The sequence below is a fragment of the Triticum aestivum genome, chromosome 3A (genome assembly GCF_018294505.1).
Source record: "Triticum aestivum cultivar Chinese Spring chromosome 3A, IWGSC CS RefSeq v2.1, whole genome shotgun sequence".
Classification (NCBI taxonomy): domain Eukaryota; kingdom Viridiplantae; phylum Streptophyta; class Magnoliopsida; order Poales; family Poaceae; genus Triticum; species Triticum aestivum.
The window spans coordinates 450808477-450822711 of record NC_057800.1 but is presented as its reverse complement, the minus strand read 5'-3'; the positions used below and the strand labels follow the sequence as shown (position 1 = coordinate 450822711).

General features: G+C 46.6%; 2 protein-coding genes across 2 annotated transcripts; both read right to left on the bottom strand.

The window, feature by feature from the left end:
- Positions 1-261: 261 nt before the first annotated feature.
- Positions 262-1668, bottom strand: LOC123061615 (probable long-chain-alcohol O-fatty-acyltransferase 1). The gene has a single exon (XM_044484791.1). It carries the CDS (start codon positions 1557-1559, stop codon positions 501-503), a length of 1059 nt encoding a protein of 352 aa, XP_044340726.1. The 5' UTR covers positions 1560-1668; the 3' UTR covers positions 262-500.
- Positions 1669-2364: 696 nt separating this feature from the next.
- On the bottom strand, positions 2365-13585 carry LOC123061614 (GDSL esterase/lipase At1g28600). The gene is made up of 4 exons (XM_044484790.1): positions 13144-13585; positions 9184-9393; positions 8677-9102; positions 2365-2881 (listed from the first exon to the last, which is right to left on the bottom strand). The coding sequence occupies exons 1-4, from the start codon at positions 13403-13405 to the stop codon at positions 2673-2675; spliced, it is 1107 nt and encodes a 368-aa protein (XP_044340725.1). The 5' UTR covers positions 13406-13585; the 3' UTR covers positions 2365-2672.
- Positions 13586-14235: the final 650 nt, after the last annotated feature.

Here is a 14235-nt window from a genome sequence, read left to right as displayed (position 1 = left end):
TCGTCTCGTCATTAACTCGGACAATTTGAAGATTATTGGTACCATGAAGAATGAAGGACAATCTGCGGGGGCGACGGCAACGGATTTTGACGACTGTTATCATTTTGGCTGTGATTTCCCTATTTCTTCATTTGAGCATTTGTAATAGAGAAGCGAATATGGTCGCTCATGAGCTCGCTAGACTGGCTAGATTTCATTTGCCTCTTGATTAGTTTGAGGAGCCTTTAGATGTAATTGTAACCTTTCTCACAAACGATGTACTTGTTATTTCAAAAGAATAAAGTATTTTGTCTTAAAAAAAGGAAACGCATGACATACTTATTTGGACCAATAGGAAGAGGTTACATCCCCAGGGAGAAATAAAGTTCGTCGAACCCTCACTAACAACAATACTAAACCTTTCCTTAACTTGTTTAGCAGAAGTAGAATCGGCCACAGATTATACCTGGTAAGAAAAGCCCGAAATATCCTGACAGCTGAATGTTACTCTTCAGCTGTCTCTAACTCGAACCAGCCCCAAATGGACGGACGATGAGACGCTTAGCCACGGCCCTAACCAACTGCACCGCATCGGCGGCCTCCTGAATCATACGCACGTCTATGCCGGCTCTGATGAACGGCCCGAAGAAGAGCTCCGATATGGTGACGACCATAACGGTGGTGCCAATAAGGTACGCCGCCGCCTTGGGCGGTCGCCACAGCCCGGCAACCCTCGCCCATCGCTCGGCGACGTGGAAAGCGGCCTGGAGCGTGAAGAAGAGCAGCATCTCGCCCGTGGGCGGCTCCAGCGTCATGTACCAGTAGAGCAGCTCGTGGAGGACGCCCGACATGAGGAACGCGGCCAGCACGCCGGCGTCCCGGCCCCACCGGGCTCGCACCGGCTTGTACGCCGACGCGCGGAGGAGGTCCACCGCCATCAGGTTCCACTGCCGGCCCCAGAAGTCGTTAACCGACGCGACCACGAGCGGCGCTCTGAACTGCCTCTCCATGGCCGAGCCCAGCACGGCAGCGGCGACGAGGCCGACAGAAGAGAAGACGAGATCGAGCGTGAGAAAGATTTGTGCGCAGTAGAGGTAGTGGACGACGTAGAGAGGGAGCGAACCAGTGTGTGGGAAGAGCAGGGCGAGGCCGGTGAGGAAGAGAACGCTGCGGCCGCAGGGGAGAAGGAAATCGGCGACGGGCGGTCCCGGTGACGCAGAATGGCTGGTAGGCTGCGGACCTTCGCGGAGCTTGATGGGCAAGCCGGCGCAGAGGAGAAACGGGAGGAGGGGCAGGGATGGTTTGAGCGGGCCGAGGTCGAACGCGAGGAGGACGAGCTTGTTGGCGGCGAGCCAGGTGTGGAAGAAGGTTGAGAAGAGGCGGAGGTGGTAGGAGTTGAACAAGCACGGCAGGTAGACGAAGACGGGGAGCGTCGGAAGGAGTGCGGCGAGGCGGGGCCAGCCCGGACGGAGGCGGCGGCAGGCGTAGCGCGCGTAGACCGCGAACATCGGAACAAGGAGCGTCGTCCAGGCGAGCGCCCTCAGTTCCGACGCAGAGGTGGGCCGCCCGAGGGCTTGCATGGCGCCAGGGGTACGCGGTGCGAGATGAGACTGCGGATGACACGGAGTCGATCAATGACAAGTCCGTCTATGCTTCCCTCGTGTGGTGATCAGGCTGATCAACAGAATGAAGAGCTATATACGCGCGGCCAAGGTAGGAAGGCGTACGTGCGGCGTGCGGCACGGGTCATGTGGATTGTGGCACAGCAGTCGTTGCGCCTGCATAACCACGATATACGCTCGTACAACATCAATCACGGAGCTCACGAAAACACTGTGACTTCTGCACTGCACAGACCACCAGGAGGAACGACCCAAACGTAAGGGCAACTCCAACCAAGAGACCCAAACAGACACGAAATATGTCTGATTTTTGTCTGATTTGGTCGCTTCGTGGACGGGCAAACATGTGTGTCCGGACGGTGCACTACCCATTTGACACGGACATGGGCGGACATGGAGATCGTCATTCCACAACAGAGGCATCAACACGACTCCTGCGGAGGAGCACCATGAGCTCCTCGAGGTAGCATGTCCATGACGGCTGCTGCTGCACTGGCGGCGGCGACACTCGACGCGCAGGAGCTCTTCTCTTGCCTCCGTCGCCCGTGGGATGGGTGGTGGGTGAAGTCATGGGATAGGTGGATGGGTGGGGGAGAGAGATAGGAGGGATGGGTGGTGTGTCAAGCCGGACACAGACGGACAATGGACAACGTCTGATTCAACCTAAATCTGATCCAAATTTAAGATGAGAATGGATTAAAACGGACATGAATGTGCTTCTGCATGGGGCTGCGGCTTTTGTCCGCGCGAATCCAAACGGACATATCCAAATGAAATTGGTCTTCCAATTGGAGTTGCCTTAAGTGACGGTGAGAACTCCCCAATAAATACGCTACACACGCACGTTCACCAATAATTGTGCAAACTTGTACATCCAATAGAGGAGAGGGAGACACGGCATTGCATTTGTACACGAAACTTGTATGGACATTAAGCTGGCCTACGTTATGAACTGACGCTCTATTACCGTATTCCACACATGCATGATATTAGATGATCAGACAATTCTTTACATAATTACGGAAATAATGACTAATTTCTTCACAAATTAGCAAACCAGGGGAGGTTTCCTCAACTGGGAGGGCAAGTCTTGGCCAGAGGAAGAGGGGACGAGTGTGGGCCGTGCAGCACACCGTCAGCGATCACCTTGTACACTGCCTCCGTCGGGTGCGTCCCATCCCACGAGCCGTACGTGGATGGGTCGTCGCATACGGTGCACCCAGGTCTACCGCATGGCACTGTTTGGTTGCCACAACATGACAGTAGAGTGTTTGTGATTCCTGCAGTCACAACATATATAGGAATTAGTTTTTTTGGGCAGGAATATAGACATGAGTTAGTGTGCCTGTTGCCTCAAATCTCCGGATTCAAAAAATTCGAAAATGATGGAAAACCCCTCCAGATTCAAATGTAAAGTTCATTGATAGGAAAATAATACTTAGCACACAATATATCAAACAAAACCTTTTAATTGTATATATAAAAGGGGTTTGTTCTAAGAATATTGTACCGAGTAATTCGACACATAAAAGTATTATCATTTTCATATTGTATCAGTATCACCGTGCGCATTTGGGAGCAAATCAAGCTTTGGCTCGCGATAGTGGATCTGCATACAAAATATTGGGACGACATCCATATCCACATGGGTTTGTGGTGCTCAATGGCCAAATTCACATCGGTAGCATGAGAAAAAGGATTGCTTCCCCATCATGCTTGTTTCATGGAAGATTTGAAACGAGCGTAATGTGAGGTTGTGTCGGTGTTTGTAATAGAAATCTCTGAATGGTGCCACATGAGCAGGATACCAATGTTGGTGCCATCCACCAAGAGGAAGAAAATTTCCTCGAACGGAGGTTCTAGCTTTTTAGACACCCTGGCCAACGGGATCAAAGCCAACTTAGTTTATGCGAAAAAGCAATACTACGCAAAAACACAAAAATAACGCTCCAAACATCGGTGTGCTTGGCTCCACAATTGAGGACTCACACGTTCTAGAAGATGATCTCGAGGTTGCAATCCATATAGAAGGATTTCAATCCGGGTGAGGGGGTGCGCAATTCATACCTCAACAAAGTGGGCATAACTAGATAAGAGTCACATCAAAATTGACCTAGCCGCCCATGTACTTCCTACCCCGAAGAAATTGGCGAAGGGAAGAATCATATCCTGGGCTAGCAGTCGTTGGAAAAGATGAGTATAATTGGCAAGGAACACTTCACTAACCAGGGAATCGTCTTGAATGAGTCCTTGGCGAAGGAATATAACTCTCTTAGCTTTCATCTTTGAGTCCAGCCCTCGGTCAGCGCCTTAGCAATCAGACCACTACGTGGAGGGGTGAAATCTGTTAGTAGTCCCTACCTACGTTAGTGAGGGCAGGCGAAAGGAACGATGCCTAAGCAAACTGTAGAATGGTTTGTATAAAACCCGCTAGGGAGGAGCAAGCTAGACCGGATTGAGAGTGACCCACATAATGCGCAGGGCTTGTAGCAGTAGCCCAATAAACGCGGTTGGGTTCGGTCGACTACATGGGGGCATGCCACGTTGGCGAAAATAGTCATGGAGATGACCGACATCAGGTGACACGGTGAAGCTTCTAGAGACACAAGATCTAAGGTTGGCCTCCCAGTGCTCATAGGCGGTTTATCGCTGACAATCTACAACACATGGATTGTTAGAGCCCCACCAGATGGTCCGCCATCAAAGTTAGGATCAAGGAGAGGAGGGGTGGCGTACCAAGAAGATCAAGCCAATGGCCACCAACAACTAAGGGACCGATAGAGCCTACCAAATGGCTCCGGATTAAGGTAGGACAAGTGGGATATCCACCACTGCAAGAGTGTAGAGTTCGAAAAGGATCAAGCCATTGTTTCTAGGGGATTCCTAGCAAACAAGGGCAACACTTCATTGGCTCTGGCAGAATGGGATGTTGAGCATGTTGACAAGGTCGTCGTCGCATGAGTTTCAATCAAGTTGACTTCGGAGGTGGCCCTCGATCAGCAACCGAGCACTTTGGGGTCGGGGAGTAGGAGCATTCCTATTAGAGGGAACGGGGGAACTTGCTTTAGGCGACAAAGCAGACATGCACTGGCAAATTGGTGCCTGACACACGTCAAAAAAGGCAAACATGGGACCCAAGGATTGTTTGCCATCCAAGATGATCATGGCACACACAAGCATGGTGATGTCGATTGGCGCCTGCGACCCACCGCCGTCGTTTTTCGGAATGACATAGAAAACTATTTTCTTTCGGTCACACAGGAGGGCATGGCGGGTTTGAGAGTTCAACGAGTCGCCGTCAATATGAGACTAAGGGGGATAGGTGCTCGCCAAGCAGGTAGGGCTAATGTTATTTATCTTTACTACAATCCTGGCGTAGCGAAGTAGCAGGTCACGTTCGTTAAGTTTGAAGACACTTTATTTGATGACGTTCATAATTGAATTAAAAGTGTCATTACATGAAAATCTCAATATACGCGGAGAAGATGGAAGTTCCTTGAGGTGAAATGACCGAGACATGGGAAGACAGTAGCGCGAGCGACAAACGCTCGGCCTTAGCTGGCTCCACATTGATGGCTACAACATCGAGTTGGGCAGGAGTAGATTGGACGAGCGCGGGATGGAGTGAGGGTTCGCTGCCCGCGTGGAGAGAAGGAAGGCCGCCATATCGAAAGTACAACACATCAACATTTAACATTGTCATTATCCTATCTCATAAGAAAACATAATTAACATAATTTTCGCTTGAAAAGTTCCTATTGTATTAAAAATAGTAACTGAACAACCTATGGCCTCCCAGCATGATTCGAACTCGCTAGCCTTTCGATTCCACAAATGTACGTGCTGGCTTGTTTCATCATCCCACTAGAACCTCATGGCCACTTTTTACTCGTCGTGTAGGGCGTCATGGCCAACCCAACGATTTTGGGTTGCTACTTCAGAGACATGCCAGGGGCATCCCGTTGTTGATCAGGCCAAAATGGGCCAAGATGAACTCGTGTTCCATTCCTCTTGGCTTTCTCTGCAACCCCCCCTCCCCCCCCCCCCCCCCCCCCCCCCCCCCCCCCCGCGTTCCTAGAAAGTTCGCCGAACGCTCGGTGGCCTCTCCTTGTTCGTTGGACCATCTCCGTCCTACCATCCCGGCCACCCACGTCGCGAGACCTCCTCTCCTCTTGCCAATTAGGACGTCCCCGCGACGGTGCACTCGCCACAATTGACGCAAGTCCATGAGACAATGACCATGGCGAGGGGATGAGTAGATGAAGAGCATGGTGGGGAGAGATAAGCGACCAACACCACAACCATTAATGTTGTGGAGGCTAGACGAGTGGATGGGAAAGCGGCAACAGCTAAATCGGCGACCCAAACATTTCGAATAGGGCGGTTTCTTCCGTGGGAGCATGGGCTAGTCTCGTGAAGCATGGGCTGAACTACTAAAGTGAGTTACAAAAACTAATATAACCACTTACAATTTTGGGTGCAGTTGTTCAGTCTTTTTGAAGCATCATTTTTTTCACGGATACACACGAATGTGATTTCGTAACGAACTTTGCATCCATGTTGAAAAAACATCAATGTTTCGTGCCAAAAAAATCAGTATTTTTCTGAATTGTAGTAGAGAAAAGTATAATTTTCGTCCCTCAATTCTTGGCGGAGTCTAAATTTGGTCCCTTAAGTCCAAAACCGGACAACTTGCACCCTTAACTATTGAAACCAGACAAGATTCATCCCCGTTCGCGGTTTTGACCGGTTTTGGTGCTGTCCCACCCCGGTTTTGACTGTGCCGACTGAAATTCATGTACTTTTTCATGTCCATCTAATGTTTTCAAATTCTGGTATTTTTTCAAATACGTGAGCTTCTTTAAAAAAAATTGTTCTTTTTTTAAATCCACGTACTTTTTCCAAGTTCACGTACTTTTTTTAAATCCGCGCACTTTTTAAAAGTTCATGCAGTTTTTCAGATTCATTTATTTTTTTAAAAATAGAAGTGTTTTCATATTCGCGTACATATTTTTGGAAAGAGTTCATGAATTTGAAAAGTTTATGCGAACTTGGAAAAAGTACACAGATTTCAAACTTTTTTACGAAACAACTACGTGAGTTTCAAACAAAGTTCATTGATCGAAAAAGAAACACGGATTTGAAACAAGTTTGCGAATTTCAAAAAATAGTTCATGGATTTGAAAAACAATACTTGGATTTGAAACAATTACACAAACTTGGAAAAAATATGCGGACCTGGAAAAATAAGTGGATTTAAAAAAGTACGCAATTTGTTTTTTTGAATGTATTTGAAAAAGCATGCAAATTTCAAAAATAGTTCACGTATTTGAAAAAGGTATGTTTATTTTTGAAAAAATTATGCGGCCTTGCAAAAACTACGCGGATTTGAAAAGAGTATGTGAATTTCAAAAAGTTCACAAATATCAAAACAATACGTGAATTTGAGTTAGCACCGGTCGAAACCGGGGTGACTCATCACCATAACCGGTCAAAACCGAGACCGGGGATAAAACTTGTCTGGTTTCTATAGTTGGGGATGCAAGTTGTCTGGTTTTGGAGTTGAGGAAGCAAATCTAGACTTCATCAAAAATTGAGGAACGGAAAGTATACTTTTCTTATTTTAGTAACATTTTTTGTTTCAGATTTTACTGTTCACGCGCAGAACAACGCTTTTGCTTTTAGTGTACCTTCACCCATTTTAGTTCATGGAATACATATGTTCGCTCCATAAAATCAAGTAACTAATTAATTTTTTATCATTGATAAGAAAATTAGCTTCGCCAACTTACATGGATTGGCACTGGAACAAAGTGTTGACAACTCATCATGTAGCATGATTTATTCTTCTATCACTATCTGAGTCATTTTCTTTGGTACTGAAAATTTATGTAACCATGGCTGTTTCAATGCATTGAAAAGGATGGTAGAAACTTTATGAGGACTGGAGCGCTTGATGCGACATGAAGTTTTTGATCCTGAGCTCACCCTCATGAACAGTAAAATCAAAATAAATAGGAAAACAATTTAAAAAATTAGATTTTCCTTTTGTGAAAACATTGATGAATTCTTCCCAAATGTAGAAAAAATAGTGATGAAATGACATTCATGAAGGTCTTGGCCAAAAAAAACTGATGCTCTGGAGCATCAATTTTTTGTTTTTTTGCCCTAGCCTCCAAGAATATCTTTTCATTACAAATTTTGCAAACAGTTAAATTGGTCATCAATGTTTATCCAAAAAAATCAGATGTTTTTGTAACTTTTTTACTATTTTTTCAAATTCACAAGGGAGCATGTGTGCTTAGGATCAAAAGAGCACTTTCGCTTTACATTGACCGACTACCAAGTGCTTATTGTGAGCTATTTGTGATGCCATTATTTGTTATGGTCTATCATGTAATGCACATCCCATTCAGACAAATTCACATTTAACTATCTGTAATATCTTTAAATATCTCATCCTATAACAAAAGGTTTGAACAATGCCCAACTACATACGTAATACACTATACAAATTATTTATTGTGTATTAGATATCTGAGTGTTCTGATCTTTCTCAAATATATACATCAACATGGATGAGCGCGTCAACGCGCGCTTGTCATGATCTAGTTTTTTTAGACAGTAGTAATTTTTGTTAGAAGATTTTAGACGGTAGTAATGAGTTCTTATTTTTGTATGGTCTTCCCAAATAAAAGAAGACAAGAAAAGGCGGGCCAGGCTCTCAGTGGAAGCGAATAAAGCACTACGAGATGTGTTAGCTGGACTTTTGCCAAAGCTAAGGCTGGAGGCCCAACTACTATTAGCAAACTGGCCACCACACGACGTGCTTGTTGCTGTTGCGCTGCCTTATCTGGCCACAACCGCATAACTACATGTGCTCGTCCCTCTGTTACCCTGTACTCGCCCCACAGTGTTTCCAAAGAAACAGAGGTATTCCAAACGAACAACTATCATTGCATGGCCGTGACCATGATCGGTGCAATGTCGCCATCACAACGCAATGGAGCCAAAAACGAGAAGTAATGTAAACAACAAGAAGAAGAGGCGGTCGCGCGTACACGTACGTACGTACCTAGCCGTTCGGGGCCCTGGAAGATGCTCATCATGGCGCCGTACCAGTCGGCGTAGACGATGGTGACGTCCGGGTGGCGGAGCCGGAGCGCGTCGAGCCGCGCCGTGAGGACCCGGTTGTGGTACTCGGCGAACCTGTTGAACCACGCGAGGCACCCCGTCCGCGCGTCGTAGTCCCCGGCGCGGGCGCTCCGGAACCGCCGCAGGTAGAGCGGCGCGCACCCGAAGGGCAGGTTCCCGGGCACCATGAACGCCCTCGCGCCCATCCCAATCAGCTCCTCCACCGCCGCCGCCAGCTTCTCGACCACGGCCGGCACGAACGCCCGCACCCTCTCGCGCGGCATCCCGCTCGAGAAGGCGAAGTTGTAGTCGTTGCCCCCGATCTCGCCCAGCGCCACCAGCGCGTCGGCCAGCACGTTGGTGCCGACTAGGAGATGCCACGTACGTACGGGGTGTCAGAGAATGACTGTGGTAAATGCTGCTGCTAGTACTGTAGTACCAGACTTACGGTTCTGCTGCGCGAGCTGCTGCATGTGGGCCCTGAACCAGATCATCTGCGTGTCGAGCGAGAAGGGGGTGATGTCCATCCCCTTGCCGGCGAAGAAGGAGCCGTTGTTGGCGGTGGCCGAGATGATGGCGAAGTTGGCGCCGTGCTCGAAGTCCGCCGGGGCCGTGCTCGTCCGGATGGCCGTCACATTGGCCAGCCCAAGCTCCTGCGCTGCAACGAATGAACACCATGCAAGACTCCATCGTAAGTGGTAGTGGTACAGTACATTGCGCATGATTGTACAGCATGAACCGTATGGTAGTTAAGGCAGGTACGTAAACCGTTGAATGCCCTTTCGATCGGGAACGTGTAGGTAAGCGACGGGTCCGTGCATGACTGTGTGGCAGCATCGTGCAAGTTCTTGCACAGTTTAATTGGCAAGTAGTCGCCGTCAAACGTGCACAGTTTAGAGGGCCATGGCCCTGTATATATCCTAATTAAGAGGGTAACTGCACTCGTATAAGCGCGTACATACAAGCCCTGTGCATGAGCAAGGGTCTTAACACGGTACCGTAGACAACAATAGAGAAGCCGGTCATCCAACCATATACATCAAAAAGGCATCAAACCCGGATGACAGGGTTGGCCAGCCAGGTCAAGTGCTTTTTGGCCAAAAAATAGTGGATACTTGACTATTCTAGGTTACGTTCAATTTTGATTCATTTTTCTATTTTGAACAAAAGACCATAAAGCAAAATAATCTGTAAACAAAAAAGACGAGAGTGTATAGGTATCCCTCAGTGGGCAATTGGTAGCCATCAAATCAAGATCTTTCATTTCTTTGTTCTTGCTCGAATATAGTGTTTAGGTTAGATAGTTCTTAATGATGAGTTAGCAATAGTCATTTCGTTGTCGCATGAAGAATTAAGGAAGGTGGAAAAGATATGTGCACCTCTTGTGTTCCTATAGTGGGCATTACTGGTAGAAATCCTGGCTATCAATACCCCTCTATTCCTCACCACAAATGTTTTGGTCATTGCAACAAGGGTCATTTTTTCCCAGACGTCTTCTATTGACAATTTTGAGGAAGCCATTTGCTTGCACAATGTCTTTTGGAATTCTAAAGGGCCTAATAAGATTCATTCTATTTATGTATCGATAGTAGACGCCAACATAGATAGGGAGGTGGCTTGGCTACATAGAGTAGCGGCTTCCTAGTTTGGTCTAGATCAACTGACGGCAGCCTAGGCTAGCGTAGAAGCCATCGACCGGGCGAGTGTGAGTCATCAACGGTGGATTGTAGTGGTGGAGAACATGATAGGTAGGGGGGCTATGACACTGGACATCATCCTTCCTCTTTTGATGTGTGGTGCTCGGTCTAGATAAATAAGGAATATAAATCCTTTAGGAGAATCGAATCAGCTTCTGCAGATTTGTTCACGCAGACATGTTGCGATGACAGTGATGTCGACAATGACTCATCTTTGATATATCCATCATTGGTTGGATCCCAACTATCAAGTTATGTTGTGGTGATATCCTTAGAGTTGAAGACATTGAACCGAAGTTCGTTGGTTAGTCAAGGAATCGTGTCAACTCTAGCGACATTAAATTCTTGAAGGCATTGTCTTGTAGCACTGAAGCATGTTTTCTGGTTAAAATCCTTTGACATTACTTTGTTTGGTTGGATAACAATGATGCATGTGATAACCCTTCTTACATGCCGTTCTATAAAGTCTTTCTCTTTATTACACTCTTGTTGTGCTGTTTTTGCCGGCTCACGTGTTGTTGATATTCTTATTTTGGGTCCTGGTGGTGGTGGTGGTGGTGGTGTGTGTGTGTGTGTGGGGGGGGGGGGTGTTACTGTCGGTGTTTGATCCAACTTTGGCTATGGTAGATAATTTGTTCCTAATGCCTTTTTTTCTTAGCAAGTTCTTCCTTGGTTTTGGAATATTATATAAGAAATATGTGGTTGTGTGCATCATTAGTTGGTTAAGAGGCCAAGAGTATATCTATGATATTTAGAAAGAACATAGAAGGCATGATCTTTACAATCGAGACCTCTAATTTTGACAACAAAAAATGCACATACTTGAGGCATTGTACCTATCATATTTGTATTAACTTCCATTCGTGTGGCACGGACACCCAACTGCCGCCTCCTCCTCCAAAAAAAGCTAGGGTTCCTTTGTCTCTCGTTAGAGCCGGCGTCGGTCCGCCTTGTCTCCCGTGGCACTAGGGCAATGTAGGTGTGGTGGATCCCGGCCTTTGCTGACGGGAGAACTACATTTTTAGATGTTTCTTTTAGTTTTGTTAGGGTTTGTGTCATTCTCGGGAAGACAAGACGGCGATGACTTCCTAAAGATGGAATGAGTGTCTCCCCGCCTAGTCCCCATTCCAGCGGTGCGTCTAGCATCGCTAGAGGGCATGTGCAGGTGTGTCTCCGGCACATGTCACATGATTCGGTTGATGGTTGTCTTTGGTAGATCTACTTGGATCCGAACTTCGTTTGTCTATGTTCGTGTGTAAAGTTGGATCCTTCCGATCTACGTGTCTCTTCATTGGTGGTGGATGTTGTTCTAGTGTGTTGGTCCTATGGGACCTTAGAACGATGACTTCCTGACTGTCTACTGCAACAAATTTTGCCCGGCTCTAGGGAGGGAGGAGCGATGACGGCAGCGCACCATCGGCTCGCTTCAGTGCTTGTAGTCATCGCTAGGTGGTCTACGAATTTGGATGTAATTTTTGTTATTTTTGGTGTTTGTTGTACTATCATGGTTGAAGATGAATAGATCAGAAGTTTTTCCGCAAAAAAGAACTTCCATTCATGTCGTTTTCCTATGGAAAATATATCTTTTGGTATATCAGCTATAACCGAGTTTACTTTTGTTATTGAAACTATAATAACAAATTTGTTTTATGAACTTTCATCGAAAATCTCATGTTTCTTTTCGTCCATTTTCTAGTTTTTCATGTACTTTTCCAATTTCTTGTTGAAAAAGTCAGATAATCCCAAAAAGAATCTAATATGTCATTTTCTATTTTTCTTTCTTATAGACCTGCATGGTTTGTTAAACCATCATCTTTCTTTCTTTCTTTCTTTCTTTCTTTCTTTCTTGAGAAACACCGATTACAAATCCAATTCGGATATAAAGTTTTTCTCACATGATAAGTGACACACGTCAGGTGCGTGACACTCCAGACCTTGATGTTTTTAATGGTAATTTCAGTCACACAAGGATGGTAAATTCCAGTGACCCACGACAAGTTTTTGTTAAAGATAAACTGAAGCACCAAAGTTGCCATGCTTGACAGCTAAAATTGTCATCCTCGCGTCACTAAACTTCCGTCGAGAACGCTCAGAGTTGTCATGTGCTCGTATCTGACGTGTGGCACTTATTAGGGTCCAAGTTTTCGGATCAAAACAAAATCAGCAAATAGTAGAAATAGTAGAGAGACCAAAAATATTTTTTTTTGATTAAGACAAGAGTGTGAGTGTAAAAGGTTGGTATGTCGTACACGGATAAGGATTTGCCATGTTCTAAAGTGAAAGCTAGTATGATTTATAGGGATAGGGATTTGTCATGCTTGTGTATGAGGATTTGTAATGTTCTAAAGTGGGAGTTGTCATAGCGTAAAAAATGATACACCTGAGGGCGTTAGATTTTTATTAACCCTAAGAATGATGTATTGTCATCTTTAAAAGCATTTTTTATATCTCTCTTTGATGTTACTTACAGAAATAGCTGACATGATTTTTGTTGGATATATTCCCGGAGTAGTGCGAATGCAAATTTGCGATTGACACTCCCGGAGTTGACACCACCGTGTACAGGCAACGGAGAAGATGGAATTCCGTCATTCCGTGAAAGACACATGTTGCGGAACGCACACTAGTGCCATCAAGGCGCCAACACGAACACGCACACTTAAAACAGCTGAAAGAAGTTAAGGAAATGCAGACGCAAGCAGTATGCTCACCGATGAAGTCGATGACGAGGCGGCCGTCGCTCGCCCGGCCGGTCGGATGGCCAAAGAACGTGGTCCCGTACGGCGGCGCTCCGTACGGGCTCGGGTTCTTCGCCGTCAGGCGCACGTAGTTGCCGGTGTCGGTGAGGGAGTCGCCGAAGCTGAAGATGCGCGAGTAGCAGCTGAGCGCCGAGCTGCCGCTCCCAAGGCCCAGGACCAGGAGAGCATGCCACACGGCGAGCGCCAGCGAGAAATGGCCTCCTGGGAACCACATAGGATGGCACTGGTATTTACCGGCCGCGGCCGGTCGCTCAGCAAGTGAGCCGGCAGCGTGGCCGAAGAAGCAGAGAGGGAAATGAGAAGAGCATGGGCTAGCTTAGCTTGGCCAAGTGGGCAGGGCAGCCGGTGTTTCTTGTTGAGCGTTTGCGGAGAGCTCGGGAGGCCATTATGAAGGCATATATGCCCGAAAGCGTCCTCGTATGCGCCTTCTAGCGTACTCCCTCTGTAAATTAATATAAAAGCGTTTAGATCACTAAACTAGTTATCTAAACGCTCTTATATTAGTTTACGGAGGGAGTACGTTATACGGGAGTCGGCCCCATGTAATCTCCCTACCTTCTACAATGAAATGATACGCATCGTGTGTATTCACGAAAAAGTTAGGCATATATGAGTGTGCAGGGGATGGATGAATTACAGGTTGCCGTCCAAGGATTCCAAGGACCCAAGGACGATCAACAAGGATGTAGACAACACTGCAATGGATGGATACCAGCATAAATACGTACAGGCATGCCTGTGAACGGCCAAACTAACCGAGCAATTAACACTGATTTCTCGTTAAAAAAATGGTGCATTGCCAATCACATACTATGTTTTTTTACCTCCCCATGTCGGGAAACATGCATGGCCAACGGTCGTGAGCAACGAGTAGGCGCAACATATTTCACCATCTCATTTTCATGGGTGAATCGAGGAGGACATGAGCAGCCAGATAGCGTGATGCAGATCGGGTTGTCCAAGGGCGATTGATTGTCTGTGGACTCTACCTCTTTGCTCGGTCTTTCTATCTTGTTTGTTTCCTGGCAGAGGTTCACAAAATGG

Bases quoted from the DNA above. Each gene is read 5' to 3' on its own strand.
- LOC123061614 (XM_044484790.1), bottom strand. From the start codon at position 13,405: ATGTGGTTCCCAGGAGGCCATTTCTCGCTGGCGCTCGCCGTGTGGCAT. The intron at 9,103-9,183 runs GTAAGTCTGGTA...GGCATCTCCTAG, and splicing joins GCAGCTCGCGCAGCAGAACC to TCGGCACCAACGTGCTGGCC. The intron at 2,882-8,676 runs GTACGTACGTAC...TTGTGACTGCAG, and splicing joins CCAGGGCCCCGAACGGCTAG to GAATCACAAACACTCTACTG.
- LOC123061615 (XM_044484791.1), bottom strand. From the start codon at position 1,559: ATGCAAGCCCTCGGGCGGCCCACCTCTGCGTCGGAACTGAGGGCGCTC.